Raw genomic sequence first — 16292 nt, 5'->3', positions numbered from 1 at the left:
CAATGATCTTTCGAGCTGTCGTTTTTCAACTACAACATTAGTATCGTTTAAATTCCGTCAACAGACACGTCTTGCCAACTGTTCTATTTTTTAAAATAAGATTGTACATAGACGTATCCCGTAGCTTTTGTATATACCTAAATCCGAAGAAAATTGTGCATGAGTATTTGATATCCACTCGAGACCGCAATATTGTAAACCGTACTGTTAATAATAAAAAAAAATGTCTTTTACTGTTAACACCGTTTTCCATTTCTTAAATCCTGCTTTCATTCCTTTTGCTATAATTAGATGAAAACGATTTCAATATCTTAATTACAAAAATTCATATTGGCGTTCGAATGCATTTTAGTGTGCACTGAAAACGGCACACGTGATAAGGAGAAGTCACAGAATAATTTATTGGGTGAGAAATTTACATGGAAATAAATGAACGTTGCAACATTTTATATTGTATATATACTTAGTTTACAATATTTACATCACAGTACATGTATATTAAATAATGATTTTTTTTTTACGATTACACAATTAATTATCTAAACACTGTAAAAGATACTTTCATTCGAAACATTGCTTTCTAATGTTCCCCGAGACTCGAGTCGACAGGAAACGAGGTCTACGGGAGTTCTGGGAACGCGAGATGATTCACGCTAATCGTGTAATCGACTTGCACGTTCTATTAACCCTTTCCGGTGCAAATAAAATATCTTTTTCACCAGATCCACGATAAATCGATATTTCCATTTTTTTTTTAATAAGACTCGATTTATATGATAAAAATTATTATATTTTCGTAATGTGTACAATGTGTTGACTTTATCCTTTACCTTTTATACAATTCTAAAGTGACCATTCGCATTTGGACTACATAAATAACGAAAAAAAAATGTCGAACGACATTCGATCAGAATAAAATCGATGTCGAATGAAATTCGACATGAGAGACCTGAAAGGGTTAAAACGTTAGCCTGATTAAATCAGGTAATTCAATGAAAGTATGATGGAATCGTATCTTCCTCTAAAAAAAAGAAGGAAAATTACATTTATCTCTTCTTTATGACCGCGAATATTTTAATAACTAATGAATGGCGGTTTAAACTGTCGAAGAGGATTCGGGGGGGATGACTTTGATGCTAGGGGTTCGTTTTCCAGTCGCCGTAAGAAGAGAAATCGCTAATAAGTTTACTTCCACATCGGTGCACGTGTATTTGTTAATGCATAACATGGAATGTTAAATGTGTTCACTTATTCTTAATAAGCTCAACATCCAGTGCGAGAGAGTCTTGGAAATTGTCGTCTCTACATTTTGCTGGCGATCTTAATCGGTTAACAACGATTTTGGGCGGATTTCGTTCAAAGTCATGAAAAATACTCGATAGGTACGCGTTAGCAATGTTAGTTCATCTAGATGTACTGAAACGTTTATTCAGATTAACCCTCTGAAGTTTTATCGTTCTTAAACGATCATTCGTTTCTATTCCATGTTTTCTCAATTAACAAACGGCTGATTGGAATCTCAATTCTACTCCGCATTGTACAAAATATACGCATTTTGTCCGAGAATTACGCTTCAAAGGGTCAATTGACCAAATAAATACTGTTATTGCAAAGTACGTACTAAAGTAGTAAGGTGTTTTAGAAACACGTTTTACAGTAAAAAATACTTTGGAACTGAAAACCGCAGAGTTTCACCGCGAGCTTATTTCCTCTCGACGTTTTTTGCTTCTTCTTTTTTTTACAGAGAATTTCTTTTCCTACGTTTTCTTCCGTGAACGTCGAGAAGAACGCCTCGTACAGTCCAAATTTCCATCGCGACGATGAATTACGTATAGAGTGTTCAAAAGAAACCGTTCAGCTACCTAGAAAAAAACCTTAGTAAACATACGTCAGATACTAAGGCTTTTTTATTTGGTGCAGTGCGTTCTATGCGTTGCACCATGGTTTCGTTCGAACGCCCTGCATACGAGGAATCGAGGTCGAAAGGAACGATCGTGTTCACTCAGGATGATTCATGAACGCTAAATAAAGAATATTTACAATACGTCTAATCCAGCAGCGGCGATTAAACCTCGTTGGGCATCGATAACATCATCGAGTCTTGCGAGAGTTCGTCCATCGATTGTTCCGAGCCTGAAGACAGAGTTGACGGTGTTGCGATACAGAGTAGACCTTTTCAAAGTAAAACTTTCTTTTGTCCTCGCATATCGATTGATTTTAATATAACTATGATGGATATTTCGTGTCCTAATTGTTCATGATTTGCTTCTAGTGATATGAAGAGATAAGAAATGCATTACCAGAGAAAGCGTAATTTTTTAAAAAAGAACGATCGGTTGAAGACTAGCATAGGTCATCAATTTCACTATCGCGCGAACAAAGTCTGTTAAGTACTTGTTTTTGTGGAAATAAAAGTCGAAAACGTCTGCTGTCATGCAAGAAATTTTTTCCACATGCAAATATCCTTACCGTGATTGTGATAAATCGAGGGTGCAGGACTTTTGCACGTGGCTGGACTCAGCTGCGGCGGTTGTTGGGCGTGATGGTGTTGCTGTTGATGTTGGAAGGAATAGGTCAGATGCAAATTGATGTGTCTGCCGAAATCGCCGGTGGACGTGGCAGAATTCGGCGGTGATTGATGAACTGTAACAGTGACGAGACGACTTTTGTTTGACTCTGAATTACGGGAGGTCTTTGAAAGTATAACGCGCGTTTCACCAATCCGCGAGAATCAATTCCAATTTTTTTAATTACTAACGTCCGACTGCTATAAAAATATCCTGATATTTCTTCTTTTTTTCTAATCTAGGTCAGCTATGCTCAACCAAAAATGCTAGCAATGTAAAGCGAGCCGCGATACAATAAACGAATCTAAATCGAATTAAATTCTGAAAACATTTCTTACACACTAGTGGACTCTAAACCGAATGCGTAACGCAGAAAGAAAGAAACACAAGAAGTACCATGTTGCCCTTTCATTTTGCCCGTGTGCAGATGCTTCTTCTGCCTCGCCCTAGAATTCTGGAACCAAACCTGCGTAACTCTTTTGCTGAGCCCCGTGACATGCGCTATCCTCTCGAGGTCTTGGCCATCCGGATTGCTGTCCAGCTGGAAGTTCGCCTGGAGAACGGAGAGCTGCTCCTCCGTGAACGTGGTTCTCACTCTCTTCGCCTTGTTACCGCTCTTGTGACCGCTCTCGGAGTCACCACCTTCTGCGAAAGTACCAATTAGGGGTGTCCTCTCCTTCCTCCGCCTCTCGCGATCCTACCACCCTATCTCTCGAAACAACTTCAACCCCAACTTTCCGCTCTCGAATAATTCAGAATGAAACTGTAGCGAGGTATCGCGCGTTTTACATGCCAGCCAATGCTAGTCGAATTTTTGTTCGAATTCACAGATCTCACCATCGGACGAAGTGTTGTTGCCTTCGACGACGTCCAAGTAGTGAGCTTTGCAGAGCAGCCTAGCGTCTAGTAACGCGAACTGTTCACCCGTGGACAGTTGACGAGAACAGGCGTCGCATGCGAAGCACGCCAAGTGGTACACCCTCTCCCTGGCTCTTCTCACCCAGTCGCCGGCACCCACGCTTCGGCCACATTTCGCGCATTTCGCGCCAAACGTTCTGCGACAGAAAAGGATAGGATACCGCAAAATTATAAAAAATATTCCATTTAGAGAATGGAGCTTTGAAAGATTTCTCTGGTCAGCTGTTAAGTTTGCAAGTATTTTGCATCTTGTTAACTATAAATTTGTGTATCGCCAAATGATTATTCCAGCATCGTTCCGTTCTATCCTCTCCCTCCCCCTCTCTGTACCTCTCTAGGAATTCGTAGCAACGTCGACTCGAGCATTTCTCCGAGCGATATTCCCATTCTTTTCCATTAATTTAATCAACGGGGGCCGAAGAATAAGCGAAGAATGCGAAGATTTTCCATCCGTGGAGTCGGTGACTAACGACGGCGTGGCATGCCGGGAAATCCGAGGCGGTTGTAAAGAATTCGCAGGCACGCAGCACGCGGGCCACCTGCGGCAATGGCGCCAATAAATTCAACGATGGAAGCTCGCGCGAGGATTTAGCTTCCACCGCTTCTAACGAAGGTGTTCGCCGTGGAGAGCGAAGAATACCTTTCGCGTCGGCTCCGCGTGTCCGAGCAATTCAACTGTCGATAAGCCCGGCTGAGGACGCGCTCTGCACGCGCGGAAAAACGCCGATCCGATCGTGGATTTCCTGGATTGACTCGTCGGCAGGCCATTACCAATCTGCCGGATAGGCGAACAATCGACATATTAATTAGTCGACCGTTGACGTTTATGGATTTAAATGCCCGACAAAGTGTGAATCGAATCAGGTGCTTCCGATGTTCCCACTGTTCAATGTCTTTGCTTGTTGTTTAATTCCCTCCTTTGAGACTTTCCATTGAACCATACAGTTCCTCAGTTCCTCTGACAAGCGAAACCTTTGACACAGCGAACGTTCCTCTTGGTCGCCTTCAGAGGTTCGCCACGATCCCGCTGTTGTGGAGTTCGCGTCGACGAAATAATTTAAATTTAATCGCGCATTACCATTAGCCGACAGGCGACGCTCGAGGAGGCCCAATAAAACGCGAAATTATCATACGGCGGAGGGAAGATCATTGGCGCGCGAAAAATGCCGTGGCGCGATTTCACACGGTGCAAGCTCGATTATCAATGCGTGCGCGACGGAACGGCCGCGCCGCGAATGCTCGGTGAAATAATTCGTACTTCGAGAGCGGGAGAGCGGGCTGAGATAACGGCGTCGCGCACGAACGCGCGTTTACCTGGAACGAGCCAGCCTGTCCGGTCGTCCGGTGACAAATAAATGACCGCCGGACCCCGAAGCGCGAGCTGCGAACCTCCAAGAGTATGTTTGCGTGTATGTAAACTCGCGCTGCCGCGCACGGACGCCCGAGGGGGGAGAGGAATAATAAATGAGGGGAAGTAAAAACGAGAAACGAGAACTACCAGATAAGGAGGAAGTGAAGGGATAGATAGAAAATGAGGGAAGAGGCGTAGATGGAGAGGAACAGGCGGGGAGGTTGGTATCCTACAACCGGCGCGAGAGGGAGTGCGATTTTTCAAACTTCAGAATACACTCTGTCGGCGGGAAGGTGTCTTCGATTTTCCAGCGTGAAACGAAGCTCGTTTTTAACACCCGAATCGATTACCGCCGTCCATTTTTTATGCGACTAAATCGAAGAAAAGTAGCGCACGCAGTTATATCGTAATTAAACGCAGCCGAGTGTTCAATGCCCCCGCTCCATTCGTTCACCTCGAAATCCTTCATTATACTAATTAATCTAAATCACGTAAACCCAATCGGGTACACCCTGACCAGCAGGGCTCCCCGTCGCCAGCTACAATTCCCGACATCACGCTCCGCGGAACTCCACTAGTGTCGACAACAAAATCCTCACACCCTTCCTCGCGAGGCGACATCGACTCCGTCCGCGAGAGGCAGCTTCACCGAGAAGCACCGGTGGATCGGCGAAAAAGTCCCGCTGCGAGCTAGACCGGTGTAAACGGTAGCCGTATATCGGCGAGACACGAGCAGGCTACACGACACACGCACGCACGGCCAGATGAATGGCTGGAGAGGTGGGTGTTATGGGCGCGCGGATCCCTCTCGAGCAGCACGAACCCAACGGTGGCTTCTTCGCCGGCCGTGTGTGTCCGGTGTGGTCGGTTCTGTGTTGCGCGCGACCGCGGCCGGTAATTAAACAACGACTAGCGGCCATTAGCCCATTATCATATTCATGAACACGGAAAGTGCATCCCGATTCTCCGTCCGGTTCCTCTGGCTACGATCCCAGCTATAGCTGTTTATACGGGCTGTGTTTGCGGATCCCTTCCCCTCGCGGACGTCTCCACGGTGCCCATCGCGAAGATATCTTATGGGGCCACGCGACTACCCCGGTGGCCCCACCGCCCCATTCCACCCAGAGAAAGTACCCCAGCTACTACTAGCCGTATACCGGATGCGCTAGATCTATGCCCGCGGCTCGTGTCTCATCCGCGGCAACACCGTTCGCGGGATTAACCAGATATTTCCACGCTTCCCTTTTCCTCTCTGCTAATGGAGACGATTGTTCTCTCGGTTATGCGCGTACCATTGGCCACGGCTGCTATGGTTCGCGTGAAATCGTGAAATTGTCGACGAGCTGCTGGCTAACGACGATTCTCATCCTTTTTCTATTGGTAGCATCAAGTGTACTTGGTTATCGTATTAAACGATAACAAAGTTTCTGAAGTAATTATTTCAAGTGGTAATAAGTCGCTGATTATGATGTGTGTCTGTCTTTTGACTTTGTCGAGATCTATAACCACGTAATCCAACGTCGCCTGCGGCATTTATAATGCAGAATCGTAAATTCTGGCTCTCACGCGGACCGTAACCAGAAAATGAATGCATTTTAATCCTATTGTTTCTTAGCATTAATTCATCCCGCTTGCAAGAGCAGCTTTCCTGCCTCGCCCACGCGAGTGTCTAGGAAGGGATTTGAATTCTTACCAAGCGATTATTAGACTTTTTTTTTTATCGCCACTGATGTAGATCCTATCCCAAGGGTGCTGGTACGATTCGTTCCGTGTCGAAACCGGGGAAAATTAATCCCTGGCGAAAGCTTCTTACGAAGCCGTGTATCTCATTGTTTTCAATTCGTCGAATATGAAATACCATTATCCCAATGTAATTACAATTTCTGTCCACTAAACGAATACCTTTGTTACTTCCATGATTTTATTATATATTTCGTGGCCATCGATATGTACTCTGTCGCTTCGTCCGCAACGAGTTGATTAAAATTCTCAAAGCTGATGGCCATCCCTCGAAGGGCACAACAGCCATTCCAACTTAAAACAGCAAACAACGTCGCGTCAATGGTGTATTAATTAGATGATATTGTACGAACAGTCGAAATCATAAATTGAAGGAGAGATTTGGAGGTCTCGTGTCCCTTGGTTCGTTGCCACCCGGTCCGAGAAAGCCGCGCGGTGTAGATTCCGATCATTTATCACGGCGGGCCAGGCGTAAATCGAAATAGTGGCTCCGTTTCTTTCCGAGTCGGTTGTCGACGAGTCTACGGGGTCGTGGATCCTGTCGACCGGGTCATCGTAAGCCAGCATTACGAGGCGAAAAGCGTCAGTTGAAAAAATTACGCGGCGGATTCCTAAGGACCTCCCGCATACACGCGGCCACGACCGCGATCGTCCGAAAGACAGACACACGCCACGAAAAAATCCGGCAACTGCCTTCAGAGAGGATGCCGACGCTTATCGCGAAATTTCTGGTCCCGACTGCGCTTCGTAACGCCCTCACCTTCAATGCACGCTCGCGTCAATTAATTCCCTCTTTCTGTATTTGTTTCAGCGTCATTCGCTCGTTGAGTACGGTTCGGATCATTTTCAACTTCACTGAATATTATACAATTCATATACGACTGCATCTCTTAATCGGTTGAGTACGATAAGAATGGTACTTGTGGATTTTTCCACAAGTCCGTCCAAAAGGCACTCGATTAACAAAAAAACTAGGGTGTTGCTAGAGAAGATACTCGCGAAACGTTGCAAACCTCTTCCTCTTTTTATTATTTGAAGCTTAGAAAATGATCAAGTGTTCGCTCGAATAGTTTTGAAATCGAAATGAAAAGGAACGCGGTGCAGTAGTGTCAGTAATAAATTCACGCTGAATTCACTTTATTCCTGTCTTCTTTCTTCTCGAGACTCTCTATTGTACGTAATTTCCGCGTTCGATGATACAGACACCGATAGTGGTCGCGCGTCACGATCGGATATCACGATACGTGGATTAGATGGGCCGGTGCAATGGGCCAGGTTAAGCTAGGTTTGACTGACAGTTGGATAAACACGTTCGAAAGTCTTTCGACTCGAACTCTTCCCGTACAATCGACCAGTCATTGGAAGCTTCTTTCGCCTCGATCGCTTCCATGTTCTTATCTACGAAAGTGTTCGAAACAAACCGCTTCGAATGTGCCATTATCGAATACCAACGCATTGTGTGAGTAAAGAGAGGGTCCAATTCTATTCTCCAAATCGTACGAGAATTGTGACTCAATCAGGCTTTTTTTTTGGATAGAAAAAATATTGAATTTATAATAGGACCATTCGATTCCAAACACTCTGCTAATTTATAAAAATATTGACACTAATTGGCAATCATTTAGCGATCGAGGAGTCATTTAAAGGTTCCCGTGCAACGAGGTTCTGTTTGTTGATAAACTAAGAAATTTCCATAGTCAACGAATTGTTATTTATTGAGTCGATAATGTAAACGTGGTATAGCAATCTTTATACCATTCTTCTGCTGATAGATCAGCACGCATTTGAATATAACACACAACGGCCCCCGTTTACTTTCTTGTCGTGCGTTATCTCAATAATTGAATCTCTTTCGATCGTTAAATTACGGGTACAAGAAAGCGTAGATCTTTGAGGACGTGGTAGCAATTACGCGTTCAGTGCGCACGGATTTATGGTTCATGCTATACTGTTATGCTTTTACGGTAGCCAACATATTAAGCTGTTGTATAGTTCTGTTGATAAGGCAACGACATCTTTATTAGACGATCTTTCGTTCACCGTGTCGCCAACCTGTCGCCCATTTCTAGTTTCTTACGAAACGCGTCAACAATTTCTGATTAATATACAAAACACCCGTGTACATATAGAATTAATATGAAAAACTATAAACACGTATAATTATCTTTTCTTCAATTACGTATCACAATGTCGATTAAACAATTCTAACGAATTAGTACGATTAGTTTCCATTTTAGACTGCGATAAGACTGGTGAAAGAACATTTGAAAAAAATCTATTTCACACGTAAATCGTAACATTTAACTTAATTTTTTATTGCTTACAGAGCGTAGTCGTGCCTGCAGTAGAGTCGCATGCCCTTCAGGAAGCAGGAGTGCTGGTCGTGGAGAGGCCTGGCACAAGCGCAGCACCTCAGACACCTAGAATGCCAAGTGCGACCGCCAACGCAGAGGACCGTGCGCTCGCGGACGTGTTCTCCGCATCCGCCGCACTCCATCACGCTAGGCGACATTTCCGGTCCTATGAGACCGCCAGGATTCTCGGCTGTAGCGATATTCGGACCGGTACCTTCGCAGACGCCGTCGCTCGTCATATCCTCCACCTCGGTCTGCAACAGCCAACTCGAATTATTAAGCTTCGTTCGGGTCAGCGAAGTTACTTGAATTTCCGCTTAATTTGGCTCCCAGCTTAACTAATTTCGAGCCGCCTTATTAATACCATCATCTGCGCGACTCAAAGTTTACTCGAAAATTTTACTCGAGTCGCTTTACTAACGTGGATCTATTATTTTATCGCAAAATTGCAACGTCGTGCGTCAAGTATAGTTTTCACGAAACCGTCTTTTTCCTAGCACAACGCGAGATATCGCGTATTAAGTTCCCATTTAATACTACACTGCTTCACACGGTCAGATGTAAAGGTAGGTAGAACAGAATCGGTAATGGCGTAACGAAATCAACGCTTTTCTGTCAACTTTCCCGTGGCTGGTATTGTGCCACCCTATCCCTTACAAAAAGTCAACCACCAAACTGTCGGGTGTTCCTGTCACGAAGGCTGTACGGCGCGTTTGATAGATGCGTCTGTTTCGATCAATCTGTTCCAATGCAGTTTGCTATGCTTGCCATGTATTCTTCTTAGCCTTTCAGAAGCACGAACGCCCCTCGCCTTTTCACTAATAATATCGTACGACCCGCGCTATCTTCAAATATTAATTTTAAGAAAATAAACTCAATATGAATCTCATTTCCATCAAACCCACCCAAAACACTGGACCACTTCATTTGCCTGGTCCAGTTGCAACAGAAATCGTGGCTCACCCCTTGAAACGACGACTGCGTCCATCGACCGTTTCGGATTCCAACAGCAAGTACCACGTGCGATTTTTCAAAACCGATCGTCGAGGTAGTCGTCGATTCAAAGTTTACGGACCGAGTCGGTAGACAGCTGGTCAAGGGCACCCCGTGGTGAAGTGTTACACGGTGGCAACATAACCGCGGATCGCACCCTCCGCTGAAACCCGACGTCCCTTTCAATATGGTGACACGCATGCAGGAGGCTTTCCTGGGTTTCCGCGGCGTGCAACCACCGGTTTAATAAATGTGCCCACCCCGCGCAACATCCCCAGGAAGGACGCCGTTATAGGGGCTGCCCTGGTCCAATGGGACGCGTAAATGGGCAACCGTGACGTCCAGCCGCCTTCGAACGTCTCTGTCATTGTGTCGGCGGGCTTGTTACGAGGACTCGTGCCGGATTCACGGTTCGATCGAGATACAAATACGCCACGGGCTAAATGATTCTCGAACGAGCGGGGCGTGTCGGGTAAATAAACTTCCGCAGGGGATGCTTAGTCTTTTATGGAGGCGTACTTGGAGGCGTTCTGGGAGATATTAACTCTTTAAACTTTGAATTGCTTCGTCGAGACTTAGCGGTCGCCATCCGCTGAGCTAATTATTTTACGTGACGTTATATCTATGGAATACTGTTTTTTTTTTAAGCGTTATTGAATGGTTTCTTGTACAAGTTTTAATGAAATAAATGACTTTTAGAAATACGATGCAATAGTTCTGAATTGATTTAACTTTATTTTCCTTGCGAAGGGTTAACTGTTATTTATGATATTACTTGTTTATGGAATGAAAGTATTAGTTAACAAGCAGAATTTGCATAAAACCTTCAGTGTTAACGTAAAAACGTTTTAAATGGCGCGATTAAAATAGGCTAAGTTAAAAAACGAGTCCGCTCGGTTTCGTCGCTTTGAATCGCCGCATTCGCGCCCGGCTTTTTGATATCGGAAGGCATATATTAAACTAATAGCCGAAAGGAGTCTAATCCCCCGCTTTACGATCCCGCCTTATATGCAACCACGGCTCGTTATTGTCACCTATAACTCTCTGCGCTGGACCAACCTCCGCGTCGTAGGTTAGGAAGTCGCGAACCAGTCGAAACGCGAGTAATATTTTACTGGAGGATTTATTAGAACGCGACGGAGAAAGGAACACGAAACTGAAAGATTAACAGAATTCGAATATCGCCAAAACCAGTGATTTGGATTATGGTGTACTTTACATAAATTAAATAGAACTTGCCGGTTAAATGGAGACCTACTACTATCGATATGCTTCTATAACTAAGCGAGATACTTAAGGATTTGCATTCGAATGAATTTCGAATCCTTACATTTGTCTAAGCTGACCGTGTTGAAGCGAAACGCGAGTTCTTCCACTTCTTTTCAACGCAATCGTGCACTTTGATAATTATAGTATCCAGATTTCGCAAATGACAGTTTCGAGCGTGCTTAGAAACTTGTATATGAAGTAGAAGAGAAAAGAGAAAGGAAGGAAACGACAACGTCGACTAATATTTCTCCAATTCCATATATCTCGCGATATTCTCGACGCTTTCGCGCGACGAGATGCGAACACGTTAGGGATGTACGAACATTTGGTTGGTTATGGTCGGTGGTTAACCGTACGTCACAATGGACCCCACAATGGCGGCGTACGGGAGTTACATAATAGCATTGTAACGTAATACCTGCGAGCCGTAGGTACTACCTAGCTAACACCTAACGCTTCAGAGAACACGCGTGTTGTAAGGTTCCGCAATCCCGTCACGCAGGGCCCAGCCCCATGAGTTACGGTGAACCGATATACCCTCCCATTTGTACCCGACTTTGCTGAAACTTGCTTCCTGCGGTCGCACAGCCTGTCAGGGGCGTGATTTTCGGGGTTTATTATGGGAATGATACTCGAGGACACGGGTCTGCTCGAGGGGAACAAGCTTCGCTCGCAGCATTCGACGAGATCGTTGCTCTTTAAATTCAAATCCCCTCCGCGTACTTAGTTTCCTAGTTTCTATTACATATCTTAAATCAATCTGTCCTCGACGCACTAATAATGATCTCTTTAAAGTAGCTGCACTAAGTTTACAAAATTCTGTTAGCCAAAGTGTCCGCTGAAAAAGAATCCCTGGAGAATCATCCGCTCAGCCTGAAATTAACCAACGCGTTCGAGAAAAAGTGTAGAAAAGTGTCGATGTGCCTCTGGAAACCCTTTCACGGGGCATTGAAACATTTTCGACATCCCAATGGAGTCACCTTTCTCGCCTAATCCGATCTGTAGATTTAAACGAAGAGTAATCCCGCTTGGCTCGCCTTATTGCCTTATTTACACAAAGGTAGATCGGTGAACGGTTTCGCAGAGGGCTCGTACACGCCTCTATTCAGAACGGCCGTGAGGCCCCATTCTTGGCTCTCGAGTGGTTTCGCTTTCGGTCCCCTTGGCACGCCACCGGGGTATGACTTTCAAACCTGAAAGCCTGTCGACGGGAGGTCCTCCAGGGGTCCCGGTTTCCTACGGTATTCGCGGCTTCGTGTCACTTTCGGTACGCGACACGGTGCCCATTGAAACCGATACTTCTTCGTTCCTTTCGGCCGCCTGTCCACCAATATCCACCGCCGGTGTCACTCCGGAGGAGCGGTGCTGGGTACGAGCCGAGGGTAATCACGATGATACTCCTCGGACTCTTTTACCATCGCGTTCTGCTCGACGACTGGTCGACTTTCATCAGATTTGCATTTCCAATGCCGTTCGCGATTCCTTCTCTTCTCTTACTCGCGATTCGATAGTTGCGAATGCTCAATGCTGCATTTTTTGACTCTGACTTTTTGAAAAGCTACCCTTCGAAAATAGAGAAATTACAGAACGCTTCCTCCTTTCTTGGTAAGACAGTTATCGTATGCTGAGTAAAGCGAAGAAGTCGAATCATCCAAGGAAGAAATGAGTTGCACATTGTATTGTGTGCGATATGATGAAAATCCCTTTTGATAGTCGATTTTGCAATGTGGAGGCGTACTCTCGTCACATGGAATTGAAACATCGAACGAAATAATGCCACGATCCCATCGTCTACGCGTTCTCCATATGAAGAACGTTCCACTATCTCTCTCGCAGGAGCGTTCTCTGTATTCAGCGAACACACGAGACGTATATAGTGGGTGAATTCGTTTGAAACACGCGGGCCAATTAGGAACGAACACTGCCGAGTCCCTCGACTCGAGGGGATCGCGGTATAACAGAACTTATCTGTATTTCCAAGTTCTCGTTAGCGGAATTTATTAGTTTATATCGCTAATTAAATAGCGTCGCGCGAACATTGTTCCGTTTCAATAACAACGCTTCGCGAAAGAACTCAATTGCGTTACGTTTCCACTCCTCTGTTGAGTGGTGACTCGACGAAGAAAATAAATATAAGTTCCATAAATATTAACGTGGCCAAGTTTGAGAACTATATTTAATGTAATTAATAAAAAAAAATATAAGGAGAAAAGTAAATTCCAAATGGCAAATAATTGGCAAATAATTCGAAATGGAAAGGGTTAAACTTCAGTAATCGGAGCATCGAGGGTAGAACGGCACATGTTTCAATCTTTCTTCCACTTTCGCGTCTAAAAAAAGGTCACGAAAATCGTACACCCAGTTTCGTTGGTATAGATTATGTTAATCAGGGGAACAATCTTGCTTCGCTACGGTCGCGCGAAGAAATGTCGGCGCGTCGATGACAAAGTGTGTCTTCCTTGAATTAATCGAAAAAAAAAAAGAAAAGGAGCGGAATGAGAAATAGAGGCGATAATATATCGCGATAGTTATAGAAGCAAAACGAATCGAGCCACACTTCTGGCACTCTATTAATAAAATGCAAACATATGTTAATGTGACGCGTTTCCTTGGGCACCTCGAATCAATTTATTATCCCGATCTCGACGCCGATTTCTCCTGCCTGGTCTTTTTTCCCCACCTCCATTCGAGGAGCGTATCGACCAATGCAATGAACGCTTCCGACCAATTTAGAGGCACGCTTTAAATTTTGTATTAATTACCATTAATGCAACTACCAGGCTTACACATTTCAGAGTCGAAGATCGAAAGTGAAATGCGTGCGAAACAGATTTAATGAAAAATAGAAGACTTAGTTTTCGACTCTGCTAGATGCTGTAGAAGCGTTGCGATGGGTGAACCACCGAATTACATGGCGCGACGCGACTCCCTTCGGGTGGTCGGGTTTATTAATAATCGCGGGACGAAACCAGTCAAGCCTGAGGCCCCGTTCAGGCCCAGGAAAACCGAGTGTGTTACATTGTGTCGCGTGAAAATCGTATGGCCGTTTAAATAGATTTCGAGTGGCTCCTCCATTGTGCCTGCGGGGGATCGCTTTACCCGAATGGGCCAGTCGAATTGGTGGGGGACTTTTCTACGAAGGCGTGAAGAGGCTCGTGCCCTTGGTGGCGGAATACCACTCGAAAAGGTGGAAACACACAAAAACCGGCCAGCTATTATTTTCCGTGGAGCATCCTTTTTGTTGTCCCCGATCCTCCTCTCTTTTTCTCGCCCCTTCGAGAGCGGTGGAAGCTGTCGTTTGAAAGAGCCAGGCCGAAAGAAGGATACCCGTAGTGGGCCACTTTGTCAACTTGTCACCTGGACCCGGGAGATGCGAGAGAAAACGGACGAAAGGCCCCTCGGGAAGAATTCGCACCAGGAAGTCTTCGCTCCTCTCTTCCTCGAGATGCTCCTCTTTCTTCTCCACTTTTTTACCCTCTTCCTTCGGGCTTCGGTTTCTCCTCGTTTTTGTTCTTCGTCGGTTCGTCGTTCACGCGATCCTTTGCACGATTTTACGTTACAAATTGGATAATTTCATCGTCCCTGCGCACATCGATATCATTCTCTTTACAGTGGAATACAGTCGACTCAACTTGAGCAACGTTGATTTCCTCTAATTGTCTGCACGCTGTTCACGTTTCTTTGGAAGGATTCGTAATTCGATTTAAATAAATGTAACGACTATTGTTTCGAAGTGGACGAACTGAAAAGTGCGCCAGGATGTGAGCGTTACGAATGTTTAAAGTTCACACATCGGATCAGAAACTCGCATATCTTTGCAGGTGAGAAATGGAAGTGGAAGGCGGTGTAGGTGCTGGGTTAATTAATGACACGGAGATAAGTTGTCCGTATCAAACACGAGTAAAGCGAACGTTCTCTCGGTGAATATCGAGACGGAGTCGATAATAGGTCGAATTAGTTCCTATACTTAGTACCAAAGTAACTAATTTCAAGTAGCACATTAAAATTGGTTGTTATTGGAGTACACGTTTGGAAAATTATACATTTCTTATCGAAATGAAGAAACTAATTTTGATCAGATAACAGATTATCCGCGGTTTCTTCGCGTTGTACTGTCATTACCAAAGAAGAAGGTGAAGTTCATAAAAAATGTCTTCCAAGTACCTTGGTGCAAGTACCTAAAGTCACAGAAGTGTTGAGTGAAATCTCTTACTAGGTACACAGTGGATACCGTTCGCAATGCTTCAAACGATAGTAAATTCTAACGGTAGTGTCTTTTATCAACTTCAATCTTATGTTTGTAAGATTAATGTATCCTTCTTTGTAACAAAGTCTACCCAAGATAACCTCTAGTCACATCCTACACGTGTAAGCATAATGATCATTATCCGATCCTGCAATTATTTTCACATAAGTGCGCATCTTAACGCGACAGGCATTGTCCAGTCGTGATCAAAGGAAAAATTCAATTTTATAGTTACACTTGACGGTGAAATAAAATATCTCCGTTTCTCCAATTCAGGATGCGATTGTTGGCTATTGGATTCGTAATCATTTTTCAAAAGAAAAATTAAAGCAGCGATATTGGAAGTTAAATGTTATGCGAACATACTCGAAAGTAGAACAAGACAAGAGTGTGCTATTGAAAATGATCTACGATAGAAGATCCTTCAACAGCAGACTCGTAAAACGAAACTACAAACAACTTTCTGCGTCTAAGAAGATGCAAGGTATCGCAAACTGGATGTTACGAGAGCAAAGAGAATTCTATTCGAGAAGATCTCGCGGGGAGAACGAGTTTCGGGATCCTCGATTGTGAGGATCGCGAATCGGCCGTGCAGGTCGCCGTGTCACGAGCGTTTTAAGCGAGTAACCACGTGCGCCCGTCGTCCGTGCCGGTTCGGGCCGCGAGTCGTCTAAAAACGCAGCCGTATAACTTCGGATCAGGCTGATGCGCCATTTTGCGCCTTACGCCGACAATTTACTGGACCACACACGATACTGGATGCCATCTTGAAAGGTCCTTTCGCGTAACAGCTCGCGTACGACCATTCGCGTGGGACGGGCCGCGTCTCGGACGTGATCTTACAGCTATTTACG

The 16292-nt window shown here is 44.7% G+C and overlaps 1 protein-coding gene across 3 annotated transcripts; it reads right to left on the bottom strand.

Moving 5' to 3' along the window:
- Positions 1-1984: 1984 nt before the first annotated feature.
- Awh (LIM/homeobox protein arrowhead) lies at positions 1985-9183 on the bottom strand. Of its 3 annotated transcripts, none has more exons than XM_076893923.1 (5): positions 8901-9183; positions 3405-3622; positions 2964-3212; positions 2470-2643; positions 1985-2172 (listed from the first exon to the last, which is right to left on the bottom strand). In XM_076893923.1, the coding sequence occupies exons 1-5, from the start codon at positions 9167-9169 to the stop codon at positions 2066-2068; spliced, it is 1017 nt and encodes a 338-aa protein (XP_076750038.1). In that variant the 5' UTR covers positions 9170-9183; the 3' UTR covers positions 1985-2065. The 3 variants fall into 3 exon arrangements, with proteins under 3 accessions (XP_076750038.1, XP_076750040.1, XP_076750039.1); XM_076893925.1 differs by having other exon boundaries at positions 1985-2133; XM_076893924.1 differs by having other exon boundaries at positions 2964-3209.
- Positions 9184-16292: the final 7109 nt, after the last annotated feature.

This window comes from Xylocopa sonorina, chromosome 4, assembly GCF_050948175.1.
Source record: "Xylocopa sonorina isolate GNS202 chromosome 4, iyXylSono1_principal, whole genome shotgun sequence".
Taxonomy (NCBI): domain Eukaryota; kingdom Metazoa; phylum Arthropoda; class Insecta; order Hymenoptera; family Apidae; genus Xylocopa; species Xylocopa sonorina.
Note: the sequence above shows the minus strand (reverse complement) of the source record. Positions and strands in the feature narration are given on the sequence as shown.